Below are 20,000 nucleotides of genomic sequence, written 5' to 3' on the forward strand. Positions count from 1 at the left end.
TGATCGGGGGGGGGGGGGGGGGGGGGGGGCTTTGGGGGGGACGACGACTCAGTAATTCCCTAACAAAAGGCAAGAATCCAAGTAATGACAGGCTATAGAAAGCAGGAACAAAGAGAGAGGCTGACTGAGTGTGTGTGCGCACGCGCACCCACGAGCGTGAGTGCACGTGCCCGAGAAAGCCTGTATGAGCATGTGTGTATATTGTGCAAGCGTGCACATTGCTTAAACACGCTTATATTGTGTTAATGTGTACGCGTGTAGCTGTTTGTATTAATAAACGGTGTGTGTATTGTGTAAACATCTGCATTTTTACATAAGTGAAAGTGCAGATTTCTGTGTGTATCTGATGTGTGAACACGATTCAGTGTAGGAGTGTGTGTGTGTGTGTGTGTGTGTGTGTGTGTACAGGAGACTGTATACATTTATACACACACGTTTGTCTATGTATTATTTAGGTGTGTGTGTATGTGTGTTTAATGTCATTTATACACACGCATGCATTTCCCAGACTCCTCTGTCACAGGAGTTTTTAATGGACCAAGGTGTTTTGGCCCATACATTGCATGCAAATTTCAAGGGTACTGGCGTAGAACACATAAGGGACATGCCTATGGGACACTCACCAGGTGTGCAGGTGATGGGGACCTTGCATCCTTCAGACCGGCCGTGCTGGGGACATCCAGAAGAGGCCATTTCATCTGTAGGTACTGCAGGCCAAGAGAGGTATGAAGATCAGAAAAAGGTTGGGGTATGAGCGAGGGCAGGTACGAGAGAGGAGAGAGGAGACACACACACACACTGTATTCTGCCCTTTAGTGGTTCACCCAATTGTATTTTACACTCTTGCTTATGAAACGAAGGTACCGCTGCCCAAAACGTAATATACAGTAGTCAGAACAAACGAGAGTAAATCTCGTTTACCAGAGGGACCCCCAGCTCTGCTCTGCCAGAGATCCCAGAGAAAGCAAACCACGGGTCCCAGACTCTAGAGAAATGTAAGCATCGGTCTGTTAAATAACTAGGGTCTCTCCATGGACATCCTAAAACCATATATGTTTCGGGATTTGAAGCAAACTTGGGGGATCCCATTGTTTCCAACTGAGCTGCAATACAGCATCTGGTTGTCATAATAATATGGGCAATCAATTTGCGAGAGGCACATGGGATACCCTGAGGCAGTCTGTTGAGGAAGGCCACCCAGGGATTTGGGCGTTAAGTGGTCCCCAAAATACCATTGATGAGAGCAAATATATTGGGCCACAAGGAAGCAATCATAGGGCAATCCCACCAAATGTACCACTGTACCAATCTGGCCACAGGCTCTAAAGCACTCTTAGGGAGCGTCAGCATTCATGCGATGGAGTCTCTCTGGGGTAAGATACCATCTATGTAGCATCTTGAGATAATTTTCTTTTGTGGTGACACAAATTGAGCCCCGAGAGACCGCGTCACAAATATCCAGCCAATCCCCATCTCAAAGGCCTCGTCCAAGTTTCTCCCCCAGAGCAACATCAATTTGCTTTTGGCCACCCTGTTTGGATTATTAACAATTTGCTGAAGTCGAGGAGATGAGGCCTCCACAGTTAACCCCCGTGGTACACAGACTTGTGTACACTGCCCTTTAGAAAGATTAAATCCCCCTTAAAAGACATTTGACTCATTTCTATCCTGTGGAAAAGGTGTGGATCCCCTGAATTCCAACGCATCAGCTACTTCTGTTCAACCAATGACTACGACTGAACTTATAGTCCGCAAGACAAGCACAAATTGCATAATGCTTATGAGGCCGACCCACCGTTTTGAAGAGATTTTTTTTTGTCTTTTTCAACAGCGGCCGCGTGATGTGCGCGTCACAAGTGGTTCAGCCAATGAGGGCGAACCAGCTTTGTGACGCCTCCGCCACGCCTCCAGCTCAGTTCACACATTGCTGGGGCTGCAGGCGTGCTCGAGTCTATGCGTCCGACACGCGCAGGTAGTATAATCTTAGCCTATGTTTGATTAAGATAAAAAGACAACACTTCTCCTCTAGTTCCGAGGACTGAAACCGTCTGATCACCAAAAGACATTTGATAAGATTGTTAAATCCCTCCAAAGCTTTTGGTTCCCCTGTGAAAATCAGACCTAGCTAAAGTAGGTGTGACTTTTTTCTCCATTGCCAGAGGGTCAAGCTACACAACATAATAAAACTAAAACTATAACATACCTAGAAATACATTGCAGACCGTGACAGTGTTAAACAACCCACTGTAATTCTGCTACCTTGGTCCTAGGTGGGACTGGACGATTAAGTGCCATCCTTCCTAGCTCCATTAGGGCGTCTGTGCCAATGTGATCGGTACCTGCCACCTCCCCGAAATGCTTGGTGAAGGGTGAGGTTTTAGGGATCTTTGTGCAACTTCCCACTCGGGGTGTGGAGGGGAAGGTGGAGGAAGCAGGAAGCTGCATGTATGGGCAAGAATACAAATCCTAGAGGATCCAGGGATTGTTTATATGAGAGAAGGAAGAGTCAGCAGTAAAACTAACACTCAGAGAGAGAGAAGTCCCAGCTGTGAGAGCAGCGATGTGAAGCAGGGTGACCAGACGGCATCCTTTCAAAAGCCGCAGTATGCGCTGATCGCCTTTTTTATGCACATTTTATTTGTTTAGAGGTCAGTTTTTGCCCTTTCCAAAGCAGTGGTTTTATTTTTAAAACCTTCGTTCAGGAGATACAAGCATTTGTCCAGGAGGTTAAAATGGAGCTATGTCCAGATCACAGTGCAGACTAAAGGTTGCCATGGTTACCACTGAAGCTAAAGAGTAAGAAAATAGGTTTTGTAAGCTCACAAGTGGTATTTTTATTTGCCGTACACGAAATGAAGCATTTGTCACTTTTTTTTTACTCGCTATAAAACTTATTTTGGGTTTTGTTGTAGCCACTTCCAGCCTCACATTGCAAATCCAGCAACCAACTTCACACGGAGACCCAAAAGGTCGATATAACTGTCTGTGAGTAGGTTTACTGACTATACACTTCTTTAACCCAGGCTGTACTGAAAAGATGTGTAATATGGCAGGCTAAAGCTTAATGGGGTGCATGTTAAAATGGATTAGAAGCAAAAAATGACACACTGCTCATTTGCATATCATTACCCAGAATCCCTTGCTGCAGTGGAAGTACTGTATGCCAAGAGATAATGGAGAAAGGCAGTATTGCAGACCGGCCGGTAGGTGCTCACAAGTGGTATTATTAGCTGCTGAACACTAGAAAACTTTTTTTTTTTAGCACAGGACATGCTAAGGGGGCATGATACTAACATTACATGACATACAATTAATACAGGCTTCTGGAGGGGACTACTGCTTTAAATGCTCAGGCCCTATCTAGGATCAAAGTTTATAGTAGCATGTTTTATAGGTTACATGTAGTTTATCAGACAAGTGTAACTAGTTTTATATACACTTTTAGAAAAAAACTTTTAATGTCTCAACAGAAACGAAATGGATATATAGATATAGATATATTAATCTAAGATCTTATGATCAGACTGTAAACTGTTGAACAGGGAGATTGTTCATACAGAGTTTTTACCTATTTGATGTTTTGTTTGGCGAGTGACTAAGCTAATGTATGCTGCCAAGAAAATTGAACATGTAGGTTATTTTTCAATTAAACAGACACATAGAAAATAGAAAATGACTAATTTTTATACAAGGAGACTCAATCACAGTGCAGATAGATACACACCCTCCCCTTCAGAGAATTGGGCTCCCTCAGAAATCCATGAGCAAGACAACATCGAAAATAAAAACAGGAGGGGGGTTAGACTGCACTGATGTATTATTACACAACAATTAAAGTGATTGAGAAAGGAGATGGGGACCCATCAGAGTGAAGAGAACGCCCCCACCTCCAGAATCCAGAACCACTTGTGTTCAGAATGAACCCCAAAGTGGCCTGTGGAATGTCTTCAGAATTAAATCAAAAACAGAAAGTTAACACACTCAGGACAGCAAATATTTGGTCCTTTCAGAGACCGTTCGCGGTCCCCACCAATGCCAATTGTCCCCTCTGCCCACATCACTACAAAGTCAAGGAGCACAGGTGTTGCGAGAGCCGGTGAGACACGGCGAGAAAGAACCTGCAGAGCCAGGGCTGAGAGGAGAGCCAGGAGAGCCAGCAGTGTCAGGGGAGAGGCGGGGGAGGGGGAGCTTTGCCAAGGCTGAGAGAATTCTTGAGTGACTGGAATCCAGCAGGAAATGTCCTTATTGTTCCATCTGACAATTTCCAGCTGTTCCGCCACCCCCAACCCCACATTACACCTCCCTGCACTTCCCACTTAGTGAAACTTTCCAATTATAAACACTTTTCCTCCCCCCCCTTTCACCTGTATTCTGTGCACAGAGAAAACGGACAGATCATCTGATATCTGTGCGAGACCGGAGTAATTGCGGCCCATATACACAGAACTGTGCAGCCTGTATACAGAGAGTAACCTACAGGGAGGTGAGCTAAAGAGCTGACAATCTAATACCAACACAGGGATAGCTACAGCAAGCAGAAAGGCATCCACCCCTGTACTGAAGAACTCACAATCTATCTGGAAGGAAGCGTAGTTATTCCTCTGTCACAGAGACCCACAGTGCTGCAATGACTAGTATAGTAATATCAACATAGACCTGCTTATAGCAATGTTTTAAAGCATAGATCTATATCTACCTATATAATAATAGCATGTTCTTGTATAGCGCTGCTAGTTTTACGTAGCGCTTTACAGAGACATTTTGCTTACAATCTATGTTTTTGGTGCCTGAGGCACAGGGAGATAAAGTGACTTGCCCAAGGTCACAAGGAGCCAACAACGGGAATTAAACCAGGTTCCCCTGCTTCAAACTCCGTGCCAGTCAGTGTCTTTACTCACTGAGCCACTCCTTCTCCCTACCTATATATAGCTAAATCTATAGCTATGGTTGCCATATTTAAGTTTTTATAATATGGGATGCCAAAATCCAGTATGAAAGTGTGACGCCATAATGAGTGCCGAGTGATTTGCAAATGCTTCAAGCTAAATGGTATTTTCTGCGTGACCGCTATATTCTTTGGTTTTTATCATCTCAGCTCTTGGCAGGACGGGGAAAGATGCACACTAACCTAACAAGTCACCGTGGGAGAAAAATGAACGCCGATAGGGGCGGGTGTCATGGTATAATTATGAGATGATCGGGCAGTGTCCTAACTATTATTTTAGTACGGCGGCATATATTGGAAAAGGCAACTATTACACAAGTTGAAATCGATTTTATGACCGATTCTATATATCATTTTACATTTCCCGCATTTCACATCAAGGCTCTAAAATACGGGGCAATTATGTGCCCTGGCAGATCTTTCCGGAACAACTCGATGAAATAAAGGACAATCCCGGATATTCGGGACGTCTGGCAACCTTATCTATGAATGGAGGGGGAAAAAATAAAAAAATTATATATTATATATATATATATATATATATATATATATATATATATATATATATATATATATATATATATATATATGCAAATACAACTGTATGCTCATCTGCATGTCTTAGGCAGGTCTGCAACCCCGCCTTTCCCCATCATCACCCAGCATACAGCACTTCCACTGCAGCAAGGGATTCTGGGAAATGACATGCAAATGAGCACACAGTGTCACTTTTTGCCTCAAAAACCATTTTTAACATGGTTCCCTAAAAATGGTTTTTGAGGCAAAAAGTGACACTGTGTGCTCATTTGCATGTCATTTCCCAGAATCCCTTGCTGCAGTGGAAGTGCTGTATGCTGGGTGATGATGGGGAAAGGCGGGGTTGCAGACCTGCCTAAGACATGCAGATGAGCATACAGTTGTATTTGCATATTTGCTTTCCTGTGGAGGGTTTTTGTCACTTTTTTTACTCACCATAACTTAACTCAGTATTATGGTATATATATATATATATATATATATATATATATATATATATCTTCATTCAGTATTAGGTGATACCTTTTTTATTTGGACTAACAATTTATGTCATAGGACAACCTTTCGCGAGCTTTCCTCTCTTCCTCAGGTCCCAATGGGACCAAAACGTTGAGTCAATTTCACTTTTTTGCAATTAGGAGTGCCTGTCCCTTATTTCCTTTTTCTGTATCTTTTTGGACAGAATGCACTCTTACTTTAAACGTATTTTTTATTTTGTTTTGTGCGTGCCCTGTTTCTGACTAATATATATATAAATATATATATATTAGCCCACCTTAAGGGCGAAACGCGTCGAGTGTCCCTGATGGCAGCCCCCCTCTACTTCTCTTTTTGCAAGTCATGACATCTGATGGTGCAATCCCTGTGTATTACATCAGTTACTCAGACCTATGAAGCTATACCTCTCCACTAGGATTTTCCATGGACTGATTGCCACCATCTATAACCGAGTATCTCTGTCTTTTACCAGGGATTTTCATTAGGACTGGTTCATCCATACGTGTCTTGGCACTTTATGGTATCAGTATAGGGGTGCAGTTTTACAACTCTCTGCCCCCTTATTTGCCTCACGTATGAGTGCACGCAGGCACCAATTTATGCTTTTGTGTTTTATTTTCCACTGTTTTCTACTGGGTTTGAGTATTTTGTTTTCCTTTTTTCTCCCCTGCTGCCCCCCCTGGTTGTATCTATCTATATATATATAAAATTGAATTTTGTGAGACTGTTACTAGATGTGGTGAATCTGATTGGTCCGTGACTCTCATTGGCCAACAGGTACGCTGACATCACAGACACACCTACTCCACTGTGACAAAGATACACACATACTGCCACAGACTCTCACCCCATCACACTCACCATACCTCACCCACAGCTCACCTCCCCGCTGGCTCATCCCCACCATCATCCCCCCTCACCCACAGCTCACCTCCCCGCTGGCTCCCCCCCACCATCACCCCCCCTCACCCACAGCTCACCTCCCTGCTGGCTCCCCCCCAAAATCACCCCCCCCCCCGCCATCACCCCCATTCACCTCCCCGCTAACTTCCCCCTCGGCGCACCTTCCCCCCCTATGCCACCGGCTCACAATATTAAAATGGCACTCCGCACTACTCCATCCTGTCGTCACCCTTACCGCACGATTTCAACTGTGCACCCCTCTGGGCGGCGATCGGAAGAGGCTGCTCTGCCCCTCCCCCCGTGGCCATCTCCCGGAGGGAAGGGCATGTCCCGCGCGGCCGCCATTATCCTGCTCCCCCCTGTTGAAGGGGGAAGGCGCGCCGAGGGGGAAGGTAAGCTGCGGCCGCGCGGGACATCGCCATTTTAATATTGTGGAGGCTCACGCCCCCTCCCCAGCAGCTTACCTTCCCCCTTCAACAGGGGGGAGCAGGGCAGTGGCGGCCGCGCGGGACATGCCCTTCCCTCCGGGAGATGGCCACGGGGGGGGAGGGTCAGAGCAGCCTCTTCCGATCGCCGCCCAGAGGGGTGCACAGTTGAAATCGTGCGGTAAGGGTGACGACAGGGTGGAGTATATCAATCTATTTTCTCTCCTTAGTTGTTTTATGCCATATATATTTATATTTAGAGTTTAGATTATTTCTTTTCTCTTAGCATTTTGCGGCTAGGTACATTTGGGGTTGTCTTTACTCAAACTTATTCGGATCACTATTTTATTATTAGTGATCATATTATCTTAGGTTTATTCGTTTAGTATTTACAGTCTTTGGATTTGTTTATCTGTGTTACATACTTACAGTTGCACAGTTTTTTTCTTGCACATTATAGGCTGCCACCAGTGTTTGTTTTTAAATGTTAGTGTGTCCTATTGCTTTGTAATTAAAATCATCACCATTTTTCTATTTTGACTTGGTTCTCGGTTTGTGTTTCCTATTTATATTGTTTATTTCAGGCATATTTTGAGTGCTATACCTAGGGATCTTGTTAGTCTGTGTTGTGTGTGTGTGTGTGTGTGTGTGTGTGTGTGTGTGTGTGTGTGTGTGTGTGTGTGTGTGTGTGTGTGTGTGTGTGTGTGTGTGTGTGTGTATATGTATATATATGTGCACACACACGCGCGTGTGTGTGCGTATATATATATATATATATATGTATATATATATTTTTTTTTTTAAGGTTATGGTAGGTAAATAAAGTGACAAAAACCCTCCACAGTAAAGCATATAGCAAATGAAAATATTACTGTATGCTCATTTGCATGTCTTAGACTGGTCGGCAACCCTGCCTTTCACCATTATCACCCAGCACTTCCACTGCAGCAAGGGATTCTGGGAAATGACATGCAAATGAGCACACAGTGCCACCTTTTGTCTCAAACTCAGATTACATGAGAGAGGAGAGATGCGGGGGGGGGGGGGAGATGCGGGGGGTGGGGGGGGGGGGGGAGAGATGCGGGGGGGCTGAGATGCGGAGGGGATGAGATGCGGGGGGGGATGAGATGCAGGGGGGGGGATGAGATGCAGGGGGGAGGTGAGATGCAGGGGGGGGATGAGATGCAGGGGGGGGGATGAGATGCAGGGGGGGGATGAGATGCAGGGGGGGGGGGTGAGATGCAGGGGGGGGGGGTGAGATGCAGGGGGTGTGAGATAACCCACCCAGTCACTTACACACCCACCCAGTCACTAACCTAAAGTCACTAAATGTTACTAACCCACTGAGCTCTGAAGGGGATGGGGGGGGAAATTTGAGATGTGAGGGGGGGGGGGGGAAGAACAGGGGGTGTGAAGGGGGGGGGGGGACTCCAGCTGTAAATGCGGGGGGGCCGCATTCATGTGCAGGGGAGGCCCAGATTGCGGTCAACGGGGGAGAAACAGACAGGGGTGGAGAAAGGGGGGGTGGAGAGAGGGAGCGGAGAGAGGGGGGAGCGGAGAGCGAAAGAGAGAGGGGGAGCGGAGAGAGGGGGAGCGGAGAGAGAGAGAGGGGGCGCGGAGAGAGGGGGGAGCGGAGAGAGAGGGGGAGCGGGAAAATTCAATCCTGGGCAACGCCGGGTATATCAGTTAGTAGCCAATAAAGAATATCACTTGTGAGCACATTCACATGTCTTAGACAGGTCTGCAACCCTGCCTTTCAACCATTATCACCTAGCATACATTGCGGAGGGGGATGAGATGCGGGGGGGATGAGATGCAGGGGGGGGATGAGATGCAGGGGGGGGGTGAGATGCAGGGGGGGGTGAGATGCAGGGGGGGATGAGATGCAGGGGGGGGGGTGAGATGCAGGGGGGGGGTGAGATGCAGGGGGTGTGAGATAACCCACCCAGTCACTTACACACCCACCCAGTCACTAACCTAAAGTCACTAAATGTCACTAACCCACTGAGCTCTGAAAGGGGGGGGGGGGGGGGGGGAATTTGAGATGTGAAGGGGGGGGGGGGGGGAAGAACAGGGGGTGTGAAGGGGGGGGGACTCCAGCTGTAAATGCGGGGGGGGCCGCATTCATGTGCAGGGGAGGCCCAGATTGCGGTCAACGGGGGAGAACCAGACAGGGGTGGAGAAAGGGGGGTGGAGAGAGGGAAAGAGGAGCGGAGAGAGGGGGAGCGGAGAGCGAAAGAGAGAGGGGGAGCGGAGAGAGGGGGGAGCGGAGAGAGAGAGGGGGGGCGCGGAGAGAGGGGGAGCGGAGAGAGAGGGGGAGAGGGAAATTCAATCCTGGGCAACGCCGGGTATATCAGTTAGTAGCCAATAAAGAATATCACTTGTGAGCACATTCACATGTCTTAGACAGGTCTGCAACCCTGCCTTTCAACCATTATCACCTAGCATACATTGCTCCCCACTGCAGCAAGGGATTCTGGGAAATGACATGCAAATGAGCACACGTGTCACCTTTTGCCTGGAATATCATTCACATGGAGCCCATTTAAGCTGATGCATCGCCATGTGAATGGATATTCCAGTTTTTAAGTAAAACCCTTGTTTGCTTAATTCAATGTAACATCGCCGGAAGAGATCAGTGTATCTCGAAAGCTCACACAAATAAAAGCATTTAGTTAGCCACAGAATGGTATCGTCTATTCATTTTTGAGTTATATAAAAGCAATTACAAATTGCTCTGTGTGTGCAAACGTTCCACGCAGACAAACAGGTACACGCAGATTTCTTCATGTTGAATTGTTTTCTTGGCTCTTGCCTGCAGGAATGCCCGCCCCCCCCCCCCCCCCCCCCCCTTTCTCTCTCCCTTTCACAAGTGGCATGGAGAGTCTCCCATTCACTTCTGCCCCGGAGATGTTTACATTGGCTGAGCCCAAAATTCTACCTCTGGAAAAAGCAGCTGGAGGGAGCGGGGCAGACTTCGGGGAGGGAGAGATACAGTTACACGCTGCTGCTATATTCCTTAAGACTTCCTACAATCCTAATTAAGTGTGCACTCTGCTAAAGACCTGTCCCGTGGGGGACATAATAAAGGGAAAGTGATTGTGTTTGTATCTCATTTAAACCTTAAAACCCTTGCACCTCTGTATAATGGTAGAGTATCACCATGCACTCAAGAAGACCGCGTAGAGCCCGAGCAGGGTCCCATTGTCTATATCCACGAGAGGTGGATATCTCTTGGATTTGGAGAGGGGTTAGGGGAAATCCTGGAGGTCACCAATTGGGGTTTTTCTTTTTCTTTGGGGGTGGGGGGAATCACTCACTATTTGGGGGGCAGATGCTATTTGGTAGAAGAGGAGCCAGTAACTATTATGGGGTCTATAATACTTTCCCCCCACCCCCCAACACCAGACAAAGCACGAATATAATTTTTTTTTTTAAACTATAAAATTGAGAGCGTTCTTAGGACAAGCATAGTGCTGGGGTGAGAGTGTATATTTGGGATTCCAGGAGACCCCCTGACCTCGCGCTGGGTGACGCTTCCTCCGCCAGGCGGCTCTTTGATGCAGCTTCCAGAACGGAAAATAAAAGTGAGCGGGTAGAGAGGGGGAGTCCCCAGCACTGGCAGGCAGACAAAATCCAAAGAGGCAACTGCCGGACACCTCAGGGGGTTTCCCCAAACCCCCCTCTAACAGCTCAGCAGGGGAGGGAGGGAGGAGGCAGGGGGGATAACAGCGGCATGTTAAGGAGACTACTCTCCTAGAATTTGAACATGCGGCACTGTATCATTATACTGCGTGTTTCTATACATTTCCACCCTGCTGTAAATGATCTTCCATTACGTACTGTAAAGTTCTAGCATCCATGTAGGCCCTGGAGTGGAGATTTGTTGCCTTTTGTAATGCCCTTTCTGGACCAATATGGAGACGTCTTCATAGATTTATTTATTTTATGTATAAAATGTTTTAACAGGAAGTAATACATTGAGAGTTACCTCTTGTTTTCAAGTACCGTATGTTCTGGGCAAGATGCAAGGGTGTGAACAGAGCTTTCAAACCTCATGTGTTTTATTCACGTGTACAAATCCTTCCAAACCTCACAGGTCTCTTATTCACGTGTACAGAGCTTTCCAAACCTCACAGGTCTGTATGGCTAAGGCCCCGGTAACTCCGCTGCAACTCGCGCCAGCGAGATTGGCAGCGCGTGCAGCCGATTCCCTGGTCTGCAGCTCACTGCAGGAAGAGAGACCGGGGGGGGGGGGGGGGGAGGGGGGGGGGGGCGTAGCAGCGGCCATGACGTCACCCGGCAGGTTCGCCCTCATTGGCTGAACCGCTGGGGGGGCGTGCCGTATCGCTCGTCGCAAGTTCTGCTCTCAATTCTATTGAGAGCTTTAGCAACTCTCGCCCCAGCGCTGCAGCCCCCCCTCGCAGCGGGCCCGGCGCCATTGAGGGGAGGGCTCTCGTCCGTGCAGCATCCGCTACAGCGGACGCTGTAGTAGGCAGCGGGGTCAAGGCCTAAGTGATGCAACGTGCGCATGTTCACCACTCTTTCACTGTGTTCTATGGGAGTTTTCAAACTTAAAACGACCCCCAGCGGCAAAGTACAACGTTAACGCCGCTGCACTTGAAGGAGACAACTGAAGTTGTAATTTCAAGCGGCAGCCGCGTCACGTGTACTTTGCCAGCCAATCACAAACACTTTTTTTTTTTAAAGTCCCGCCTCCAATCGTGTCATTCTGTCTGCTGGGGATGAGCACACATCGCCCAGCAGACAGAGGCGCGGACGCGCAGCAAGGTAGCTTTCTGTTTGAGCTCAGCCTTATTCACGTGTACAGAGCGTTCCAAACCTCACAGGTCTCTTATTCACGTGTACATAGTTTTCCAAACCTCTTCCTCATATGGGTATGTTATAAAATTTCTGAAGAAATCATGTTGGTACATTAAAAAAAAAAAAAAGCATCAGTCTGCAGGAAATCAATGTGTTTAGTATCATCTTAGAAGCCATATATCACAGTTTCCAGCTCCCTGTACCACACTATCGCCATACTAGCAAAGAAACATGTCTAGATCTTGGGAGATTAACACAATTTGCTCAAGGTCACACGGCCTCCCACTTCAGGGGTCAGTGCACATGGCTTCTCGCCCTGCATTCCCAGGAAGTAGCAGCAGAATAGAAATGCCAGCTGAGTTGGAGTAGCCAGAGACAGCTTTGTTTTGTCCCTGTATGTCTGTGTCCCCTCCCTCTCTGTCAGCTCCGGTGACACACAAGGTGAGCAAACAAACCTCATTCCAGAGGGATTACACCTTGCACACAGATTACTGCACGCTTGCCCACCACCCAACTGCAGCTACAAAGGGTGCCCCCCCTGTTAAAGAGACAGTCTCACACTACGGCATGAATTCTGCCTCCTAGAAAGACGCAAACCCCTGTGTAAAAATGAGTCAGTCTAATTCTTCTGGTCTGTTTTATTTTTATCCCAATTGCTCCTGGCAATTATAGTTTTTTATTTACTATCTCCTTAAAACTAATTATGCAGCAGTAATTAGCCAAATAAAACAGCAAAGGGCAAAAAGGCCTGCACCAACCACCTCTGTACATGACCAGATTTGAAATAAGGGGGGGGAGGGGGGGTTGAAGAGAGAGAGAGAATCCTTTTTTTTGTACAGGAGGATTTGGGCCATAAAAAGTATTGATTATACACACTGCTTTGCATTTACTCTCTGTCCTGTCTGACACTGAAATTTTCCAGCAGTTTTCTTTTAAGCAGCTTTTATTTTGTGACAAAGCAGTTTTTACAGAGTTCTGTCTCATGAGACTTGGTTAGGTGACAAACTGCAGCAGATGTTACCAAAGCGAGCTGGAGATTCAGCTGGTCATGGATTGTTTTTTAAAGCCTCTATTTTCAAAAGGTTTAAATAAATATCTGCCATTTAAACACCTTTTCACCAAAGTTGCCGGAAACAAACAGGATCAAATGTGTGTATGTGTATACCTGTGTATGTGTATGTATACATTTGTGTATATATAGGTGACACATTATGTGCTCATTTGCATGTAATTTCCCAGAATCCCTTGCTGCAGTGGGAGCACTGTATGCTAGGTGATAATGGTTGAAAGGCAGGGGTGCAGACCTGTCTAAGACATGTGGCTATATGCCAATGGTGGAGGTTTTTTGTTGCCTTTTTCACCCACCATAACTTAAAATGTAAAGACACACACACACACACACACACACACACACACACACACACACACACACACACACACACACACACACACACACAGTGTAGGAGGCAGGCCAGCAGCTAGGGAGATGCCCGGTGGCAACAAGAGACCCAACCAGCACCGTTCGGGCCCCTCCGCTGCCAGTGGCAGCACAGTCAGGCTTAGAATGTAGGTTAGAAAGTGGCACTTAGAATAACTTACCCGCTGTTCTGTAGCACCGCCAATACAGAACACAAAATGCTAACAGTAAATCAGCTAAAATATCAAGTTGTGCAAATGTATTACCTATAAATAAAATACAATGGTAGCTCGTGCTCATGAGTCCTGTATGTACTTTATGATGATCTGGTTATAACGTGGTGACGGTTAGGATGTGTAAAACTGGATCTTTTCATAATGCTTGTAGTGATTTTACAACTATCTTACATTCATTAATAGAATCAGCTGGAATGTTGATGGTTCTTAGATTGAAGAAAAATTATACCTCATTAAAATTTAGGTATTGGGAGCTTTCCTATAGTATCAGTGGCAGAAACAAAACATTTTCCAAGGAAGGAAGACAGGTAGTTACATGTTCCACAAAAAGGTAAAGAAATATTCTCTGGCTAGTGCCTATATATTGGGGGGGGGGGGTTGTTTATTTGGGGGGTAGTGTATGTGTATTTTTTGGGGGGGGGGGGGTAGTGTATGAATTGTATATTTGTAAATTACAAACTGTTTTGCACAGAAAAAACAATGAAAAATATAAAATAAAGGGACTTATTGTGAGATGCATTTTATTGCCCCACATTTTTTCCTTTCCCTAATTCTGATTATGAAAGTAAGTTTGTTGTATGTTAATGCTTATACAGTATATACCGATTAGTGTGTGTACAGTATATGTATGTGGTTGTGGGGGTGTAATATTCATGCATGTGTTGCAGCTCTCTGAATATTTTGGACAAAGATTTATTTTTTATTTTTTATAAAATGGCTCTTATTCCTTGGTAATTCCTTGAAAGGTTGCAGACCCCTGTCTTAGGGTGACCATATATGTCCTGGCAAAAACCGGCACAAGTGTTGCACATACGCGATCGCCACTTGCTGCTCGTGCGATCGGAGTTTGCCGGTCACACATGCACCAATCTCGCATGTGCACGAGTGTCCGGCAAGTGCCGATCGCGCATGCAAGGCCGGTGCTGATATAAAACCGGTACAGTGGCCCAAAAAGTTGTTACAGAAGCATAAAAACCGGGACGTCTGGTCACCCTAACATCCCCCCCCGACCTCACATTCATAATACTCCCCTGCACATCATGCGCACACTGGCCAGGTCCCCCTGCAACCTCCGGGGTGTCTGTGTAGGGGTGTCTGTATGATTTTTTTTTTAAAGACATTGTTTCACGTATCATGGGATACTCCCCCTCCTCACCCAGTCTTTAGTTTATTTTCGGGATATAAAACATATTCCAGGGAGTTGCCACTTTCAAATATCTGCAACATTCCTCAACTTGGAGAGGGACAAAAAACAGCTGCGAGCGCGAGAAAGCAGCGTGCGAAAGAGCAGCGCGAGAGTGCAAAATAGAGAGAATAAAGAGCATATAAAGAGCAATATATGGAGCATAAAGGAAAGAGAAAACAAGTATTAAGTAAAGAGGAGTCCAGAAAGGAAGGAGTAATAACCTCCTGGTTACACACCCAGGACCCTGCAGCAGTAGCTACTTTTACTGACAGGGGTCTAATACCTGGGCAACAGAGCTTACAATCGTGGTGGCTTCGCCCCCTTACATCGTACACACATTTTGTTGCACAGATAGTGTGCATCTCCAAACCCTGTGCTGCCCACTCTCCCTCCTCTCTCCCTCTGTCTCCTCTCCCCCATGATTCTCTCTATTCCCCCATTCTACGTTGCGCTCCCCCCCACAACACACACACACACACACACACACAAATTCTCTCTCCCCCGACAGCAGGACAAGCTGTTTTGAATTTCTCATGCACATTTCAAGACAGGATTTTTTTTTCTTCCCAAACAGCTGCAAATCCCGTTATAGGGAGGAATGTCATAGCTTAGCTCATGGGGCCCCCAGCACAGGGGGAGGGGTGCGACTCTTAAACCTCTCCGCTGCCAGTAGGACCTGCAATGCATTGCTCTGCGTGTTACAGATGTGCGCGGCACTGCTCTGCGTGTTGGTACATATAGTTAATCTATATGCACAGTATCACGCACACATACACACCCTGTTACTAAATGCTGCACAATACTGGAGTTACACAAGGTGAAAGTACCCTGCCATTTTACAGCTCCTGTGCTATAATGGCTATTAACTTACCTCCCCCCATCTCTGCACCTATTTATTTATAAAATGTTTTACAAGTAAGTAATACATTGCGAGTTACCTCTCGTTTTCAAGTATGTCCTGGGCACAGGGTTATATTAACAAATACATGGTTACATTGAGTGAAAAGGGTTATACAGCCACAAATATAAGCCACAAACATCACAAGACCCACATGGGAGAGGCCACGTGGAGTTATGAAGCAAAAGTCCTAAAGATTCTGCATTGGCGGACATTTTTAAAGAAGTCGGAGTTATTATTTAATGTCAGCTGCTGGATGGCTGAAACATGAAATGAAAATGAAAGAAATACAAATTAATAAAATGAGAGGGAGGGAACTATTAAACATAAATGTTAATTGTAAGACTGTGCTAAGGGGAGAGGGGGAGTCAGAGTCTAACTTCCTCAGTGCCAGGGGGGCAATACAATGCTCTGGCACTGAAGGGGTAAAAAAACACAACATACATCCCTTGCCCAATAACCCCTTGCCCAATAACACTAGGGAGGGTAATCAAAGGGTCAGAGGTCAGCTAGGCCTTTGCTTGTGTTGCCTTGGAAACCAGGCCTATTCACATAAGTGAGGCAAAGACCTCTTCACTAAGACACAATAGAAGCCATTAGCGAGGGTAAAATAGAGAAAGAGGGAAGAGAGTTAGGAGGGACCGAGAAGCGGAAGGCAGGGGGGGGGGGTGGGGGTTGGGCGGGGGGATTGAGAACCAGAGAAGGAGAGGGGGAAAGCGAGAGAGGCAGGAGGAAGGAGGTGAGGGGGAAGGCAGGGGGGGGAGAGGCAAAAGGAGGAGGGTGAGAGGCAGAGAAGGAGGGTGGCAGAGAAGGAGGAGGGGGGAGGCAGAGAAGGAGGAGGGGCAGAGAAGGAGGATGGGTGCAGAGAAGGAGGATGGGGGCAGAGAAGATGGGGGGGCAGAGAAGGAGGGGGGAGGCAGAGAAGGACTTATCCTTCTGGTAGTTCTGATTGGCCGACGAAAGGACGCGGTGAGAAAAAAAAATACCAGATTAACAAAAATATAACATAAACCAGAATATAGTGCAACAGTAAATTAAAATAATGTTCACTAAAATAGGAGTTAGTGTAAAAAAATTCAAATGGGGGGACACGGAGCAGATAACCCCGCCTGAGCCCACTGGGAGGCAAACTGTGAAACCGCCCCAGTGGATTTGGCGTACGTGTACTCTGCCCGCATACGGGAGTGCACCAGTGCCCAGAACATGGCCACGATGTTTGTTGGGACCTCCCTCTCCAAACTGCTTCCTGGTCTTATAAATGGCTAGCTTAGCCAATGCCAGGAGCAGGTTGGCGAGGAGATCCCTAGGCTTATTGTCCCGGGACACTGGGCACCCAAAAATAAAAAGGTGAGGGGAAAAGTACAGTCATATGTAGAAGCACATGCACACCGCTGGTAGGTGCTGGAGGGGGGTACTTATCTGCCGGTGCGCTGTATCCAGGGAGGTCCAGACATCCCAGAGGTACTTAAGCAAAGGAATGGAAGCAGGCACACGGTCTTTCTAAAGGTGCAGTTTATTGTGCCACCAAAGGTCCAACGTTTCGGCAAATAGATTGCCTTTATCAAGGAGAGGGCCCTCTCCTTGATAAAGGCAATCTATTTGCCGAAACGTTGGACCTTTGGTGGCACAATAAACTGCACCTTTAGAAAGACCGTGTGCCTGCTTCCATTCCTTTGCTGAGGGGAAAATTACAGCCAGAACTGCAGGAGAAGGCCCCTCAAGGTGGATAAGAGGGGCTGCAGTCTGGCGCAGCTAAAATAAATATGGTACACGGACTCTCGCTCGCCACAGAAGGGGCAGGTGGCGGGGGAGTCTTTGAGGTGGGCCAAGTACTCTCCCGTGCTCAGTGCAACGTGGAGGACTCTCCAACTCAAATCACCGGAGGGACGGGGAACAACTCTGAATAGAGTTCCCTCCACCGGGGCATCTCGCCCTCGTTTGCAGGAAGTACCCGCCTCCAGATGGTATCAGGGCGGCGACAAGGGCGAGGTAGTGCACTGTATGGAGCACAAGAGAGAACAGGCCTTTCCTCGGCAGGCCGCGGAAACATGCCGGGGACATGTCCCCCAACCTGCTGAGGTTGGGGGCACGAGGAGCCTGAGGGGGTTGCCGTGGCTTTGGTCTCACGCAAAGATCCGGAGACCTGGGGGTGATAGGTGGGCAGGGCTCTCCGGTCTGCAATACCCCCTCGATGAAGGTGCGTGAGTCGGGGTGGATGGCATCTTTAATCTCCTAGATCAGATGACGAGGCACGCGGGCAGTAGGCAGAGCCATACGGTGCGCGAGCACCTCTGCCCTTACCCAGTCCCGTCGTTCGTAGTCCAGGAGATCCCCGACTCTGGTCACCCGTGCCAGGATTAGTTGGCAGCAGGTATAAAATGTTTTACTTCCTGCTAAAACATTTTATAAATCTATATCTATAAGTCTCAAATAATGTTTGTGTGTGTATGTCTTCCCCCTGTGTGATTGGCCCTGTGTTCCCCCTGTGTCATTGGCCACGGACGCACCTCCCGCCCCGCTCACCCCACCCCTCACATTGTGAGAACAACTTGGCGAACCCACACTCCTCACCTCTCCCTCCACACCCATACACCTCCGCCGCAGGCCTCACCTCTCACCCACCACCCTCCCCCCGGTCACACCACGAGCCGCTCCTCGGCGCCGGCCTCACCTCTCAAACCCCCAAAACCAACCCCCCTTCCCCCGGTCACACAACTAGCCGCTCCTCTGCGCCGGCCTCACCTCGCCCCCACCACCAACCCCCCTCCCCTCGGTCACACCACTAGCCGCTCCTCGGCGCCGGCCTCACCTCTCCCCCACCACCAACCCCCCTCCCCCCAGTCACACCACTAGCCGCTCCTCGGCGCTGGCCTCAAGTCTCGCGTCGTCCAGCGGCCTGGCGGTTGCGCGCACGATGCGGCTGCTCCCGCTCCTAGGTGCACTTCAGCCTCCTCCCGACACCGGCTCACACCCGTTCCAGGTTGCCATGCACTCGGCGGCCGGTGGGAGCGTGTGTGTGTGTGTGTGTGTGACACTGTGTGTGTGTGTGTGTGTGTGTGTGTGACACTGTGTGTGTGTGTGTGTGTGTGTGTGTGTGTGTGTGTGTGACACTGTGTGTGTGTGTGTGTGTGTGTGTGTGTGTGTGTGTGTGTGTGTGTGTGTGTGTGTGTGTGACACTGTGTGTGTGTGTGTGTGTGTGTGTGTGTGTGTGTGTGTGTGTGTGTGTGACACTGTGTGTGTGTGACACTGTGTGTGTGTGTGTGTGTGTGTGTGTGTGTGTGTGTGTGTGTGTGTGTGTGTGTGTGTGTGTGACACTGTGTGTGACAGTGTGTGTGTGTGTGTGTGTGTGTGTGTGTGTGTGTGTGTGTGTGTGTGTGTGTGTGTGTGTGTGTGTGACACTGTGTGTGACAGTGTGTGTGACAGTGTGTGTGTGTGTGTGTGTGTGTGTGTGTGTGTGTGTGTGTGTGTGACACTGTGTGTGACACTGTGTGTGTGTGTGTGTGTGTGTGTGTGTGTGTGTGTGACACTGTGTGTGTGTGTGTGTGTGTGTGTGTGACACTGTGTGTGTGTGTGTGTGTGTGTGTGTGTGTGTGTGTGTGTGTGTGTGTGTGTGTGTGTGTGTGTGTGTGTGTGTGTGTGTGTGTGTGACTGTGTGTGTGTGTGTGTGTGTGTGTGTGTGTGTGTGTGTGTGTGTGTGTGTGTGTGACACTGTGTGTGTGTGTGTGTGTGTGTGTGTGTGTGTGTGACACTGTGTGTGTGTGTGTGTGTGTGTGTGTGTGTGTGTGACACTGTGTGTGTGTGTGTGTGTGACACTGTGTGTGTGTGTGTGTGTGTGTGTGTGTGTGTGTGTGTGTGTGTGTGTGTGTGTGTGTGTGTGACACTGTGTGTGTGTGTGTGTGTGTGTTGTGTGACAGTGTGTGTGTGTGTGTGTGTGTGTGTGTGTGTGTGTGTGTGTGTGTGTGTGTGTGTGTGTGTGTGTGTGTGTGTGTGTGACACTGTGTGTGTGTGTGTGTGTGTGTGTGTGTGTCACTGTGTGTGTGTGTGTGTGTGTGTGTGTGTGTGTGTGTGTGACACTGTGTGTGTGTGACACTGTGTGTGTGTGTGTGTGTGACACTGTGTTTGTGTGTTTGT

The 20,000-nt window shown here is 47.9% G+C and overlaps 1 protein-coding gene across 1 annotated transcript in view; it reads right to left on the bottom strand.

Annotated features, from left to right (window-relative positions):
- TCF7L1 (transcription factor 7 like 1) overlaps positions 1-20,000 on the bottom strand; it is an 82,258-nt gene that overhangs the window by 23,105 nt on the left and 39,153 nt on the right. Inside the window, exon 4 of the mRNA XM_075601730.1 lies at positions 624-707. Coding sequence (XP_075457845.1) covers positions 624-707 — 84 coding nt within the window. The remainder of the gene's footprint in view (positions 1-623; positions 708-20,000) is intronic.

This window comes from Ascaphus truei, chromosome 5, assembly GCF_040206685.1.
Source record: "Ascaphus truei isolate aAscTru1 chromosome 5, aAscTru1.hap1, whole genome shotgun sequence".
Taxonomy (NCBI): Eukaryota; Metazoa; Chordata; class Amphibia; order Anura; family Ascaphidae; genus Ascaphus; species Ascaphus truei.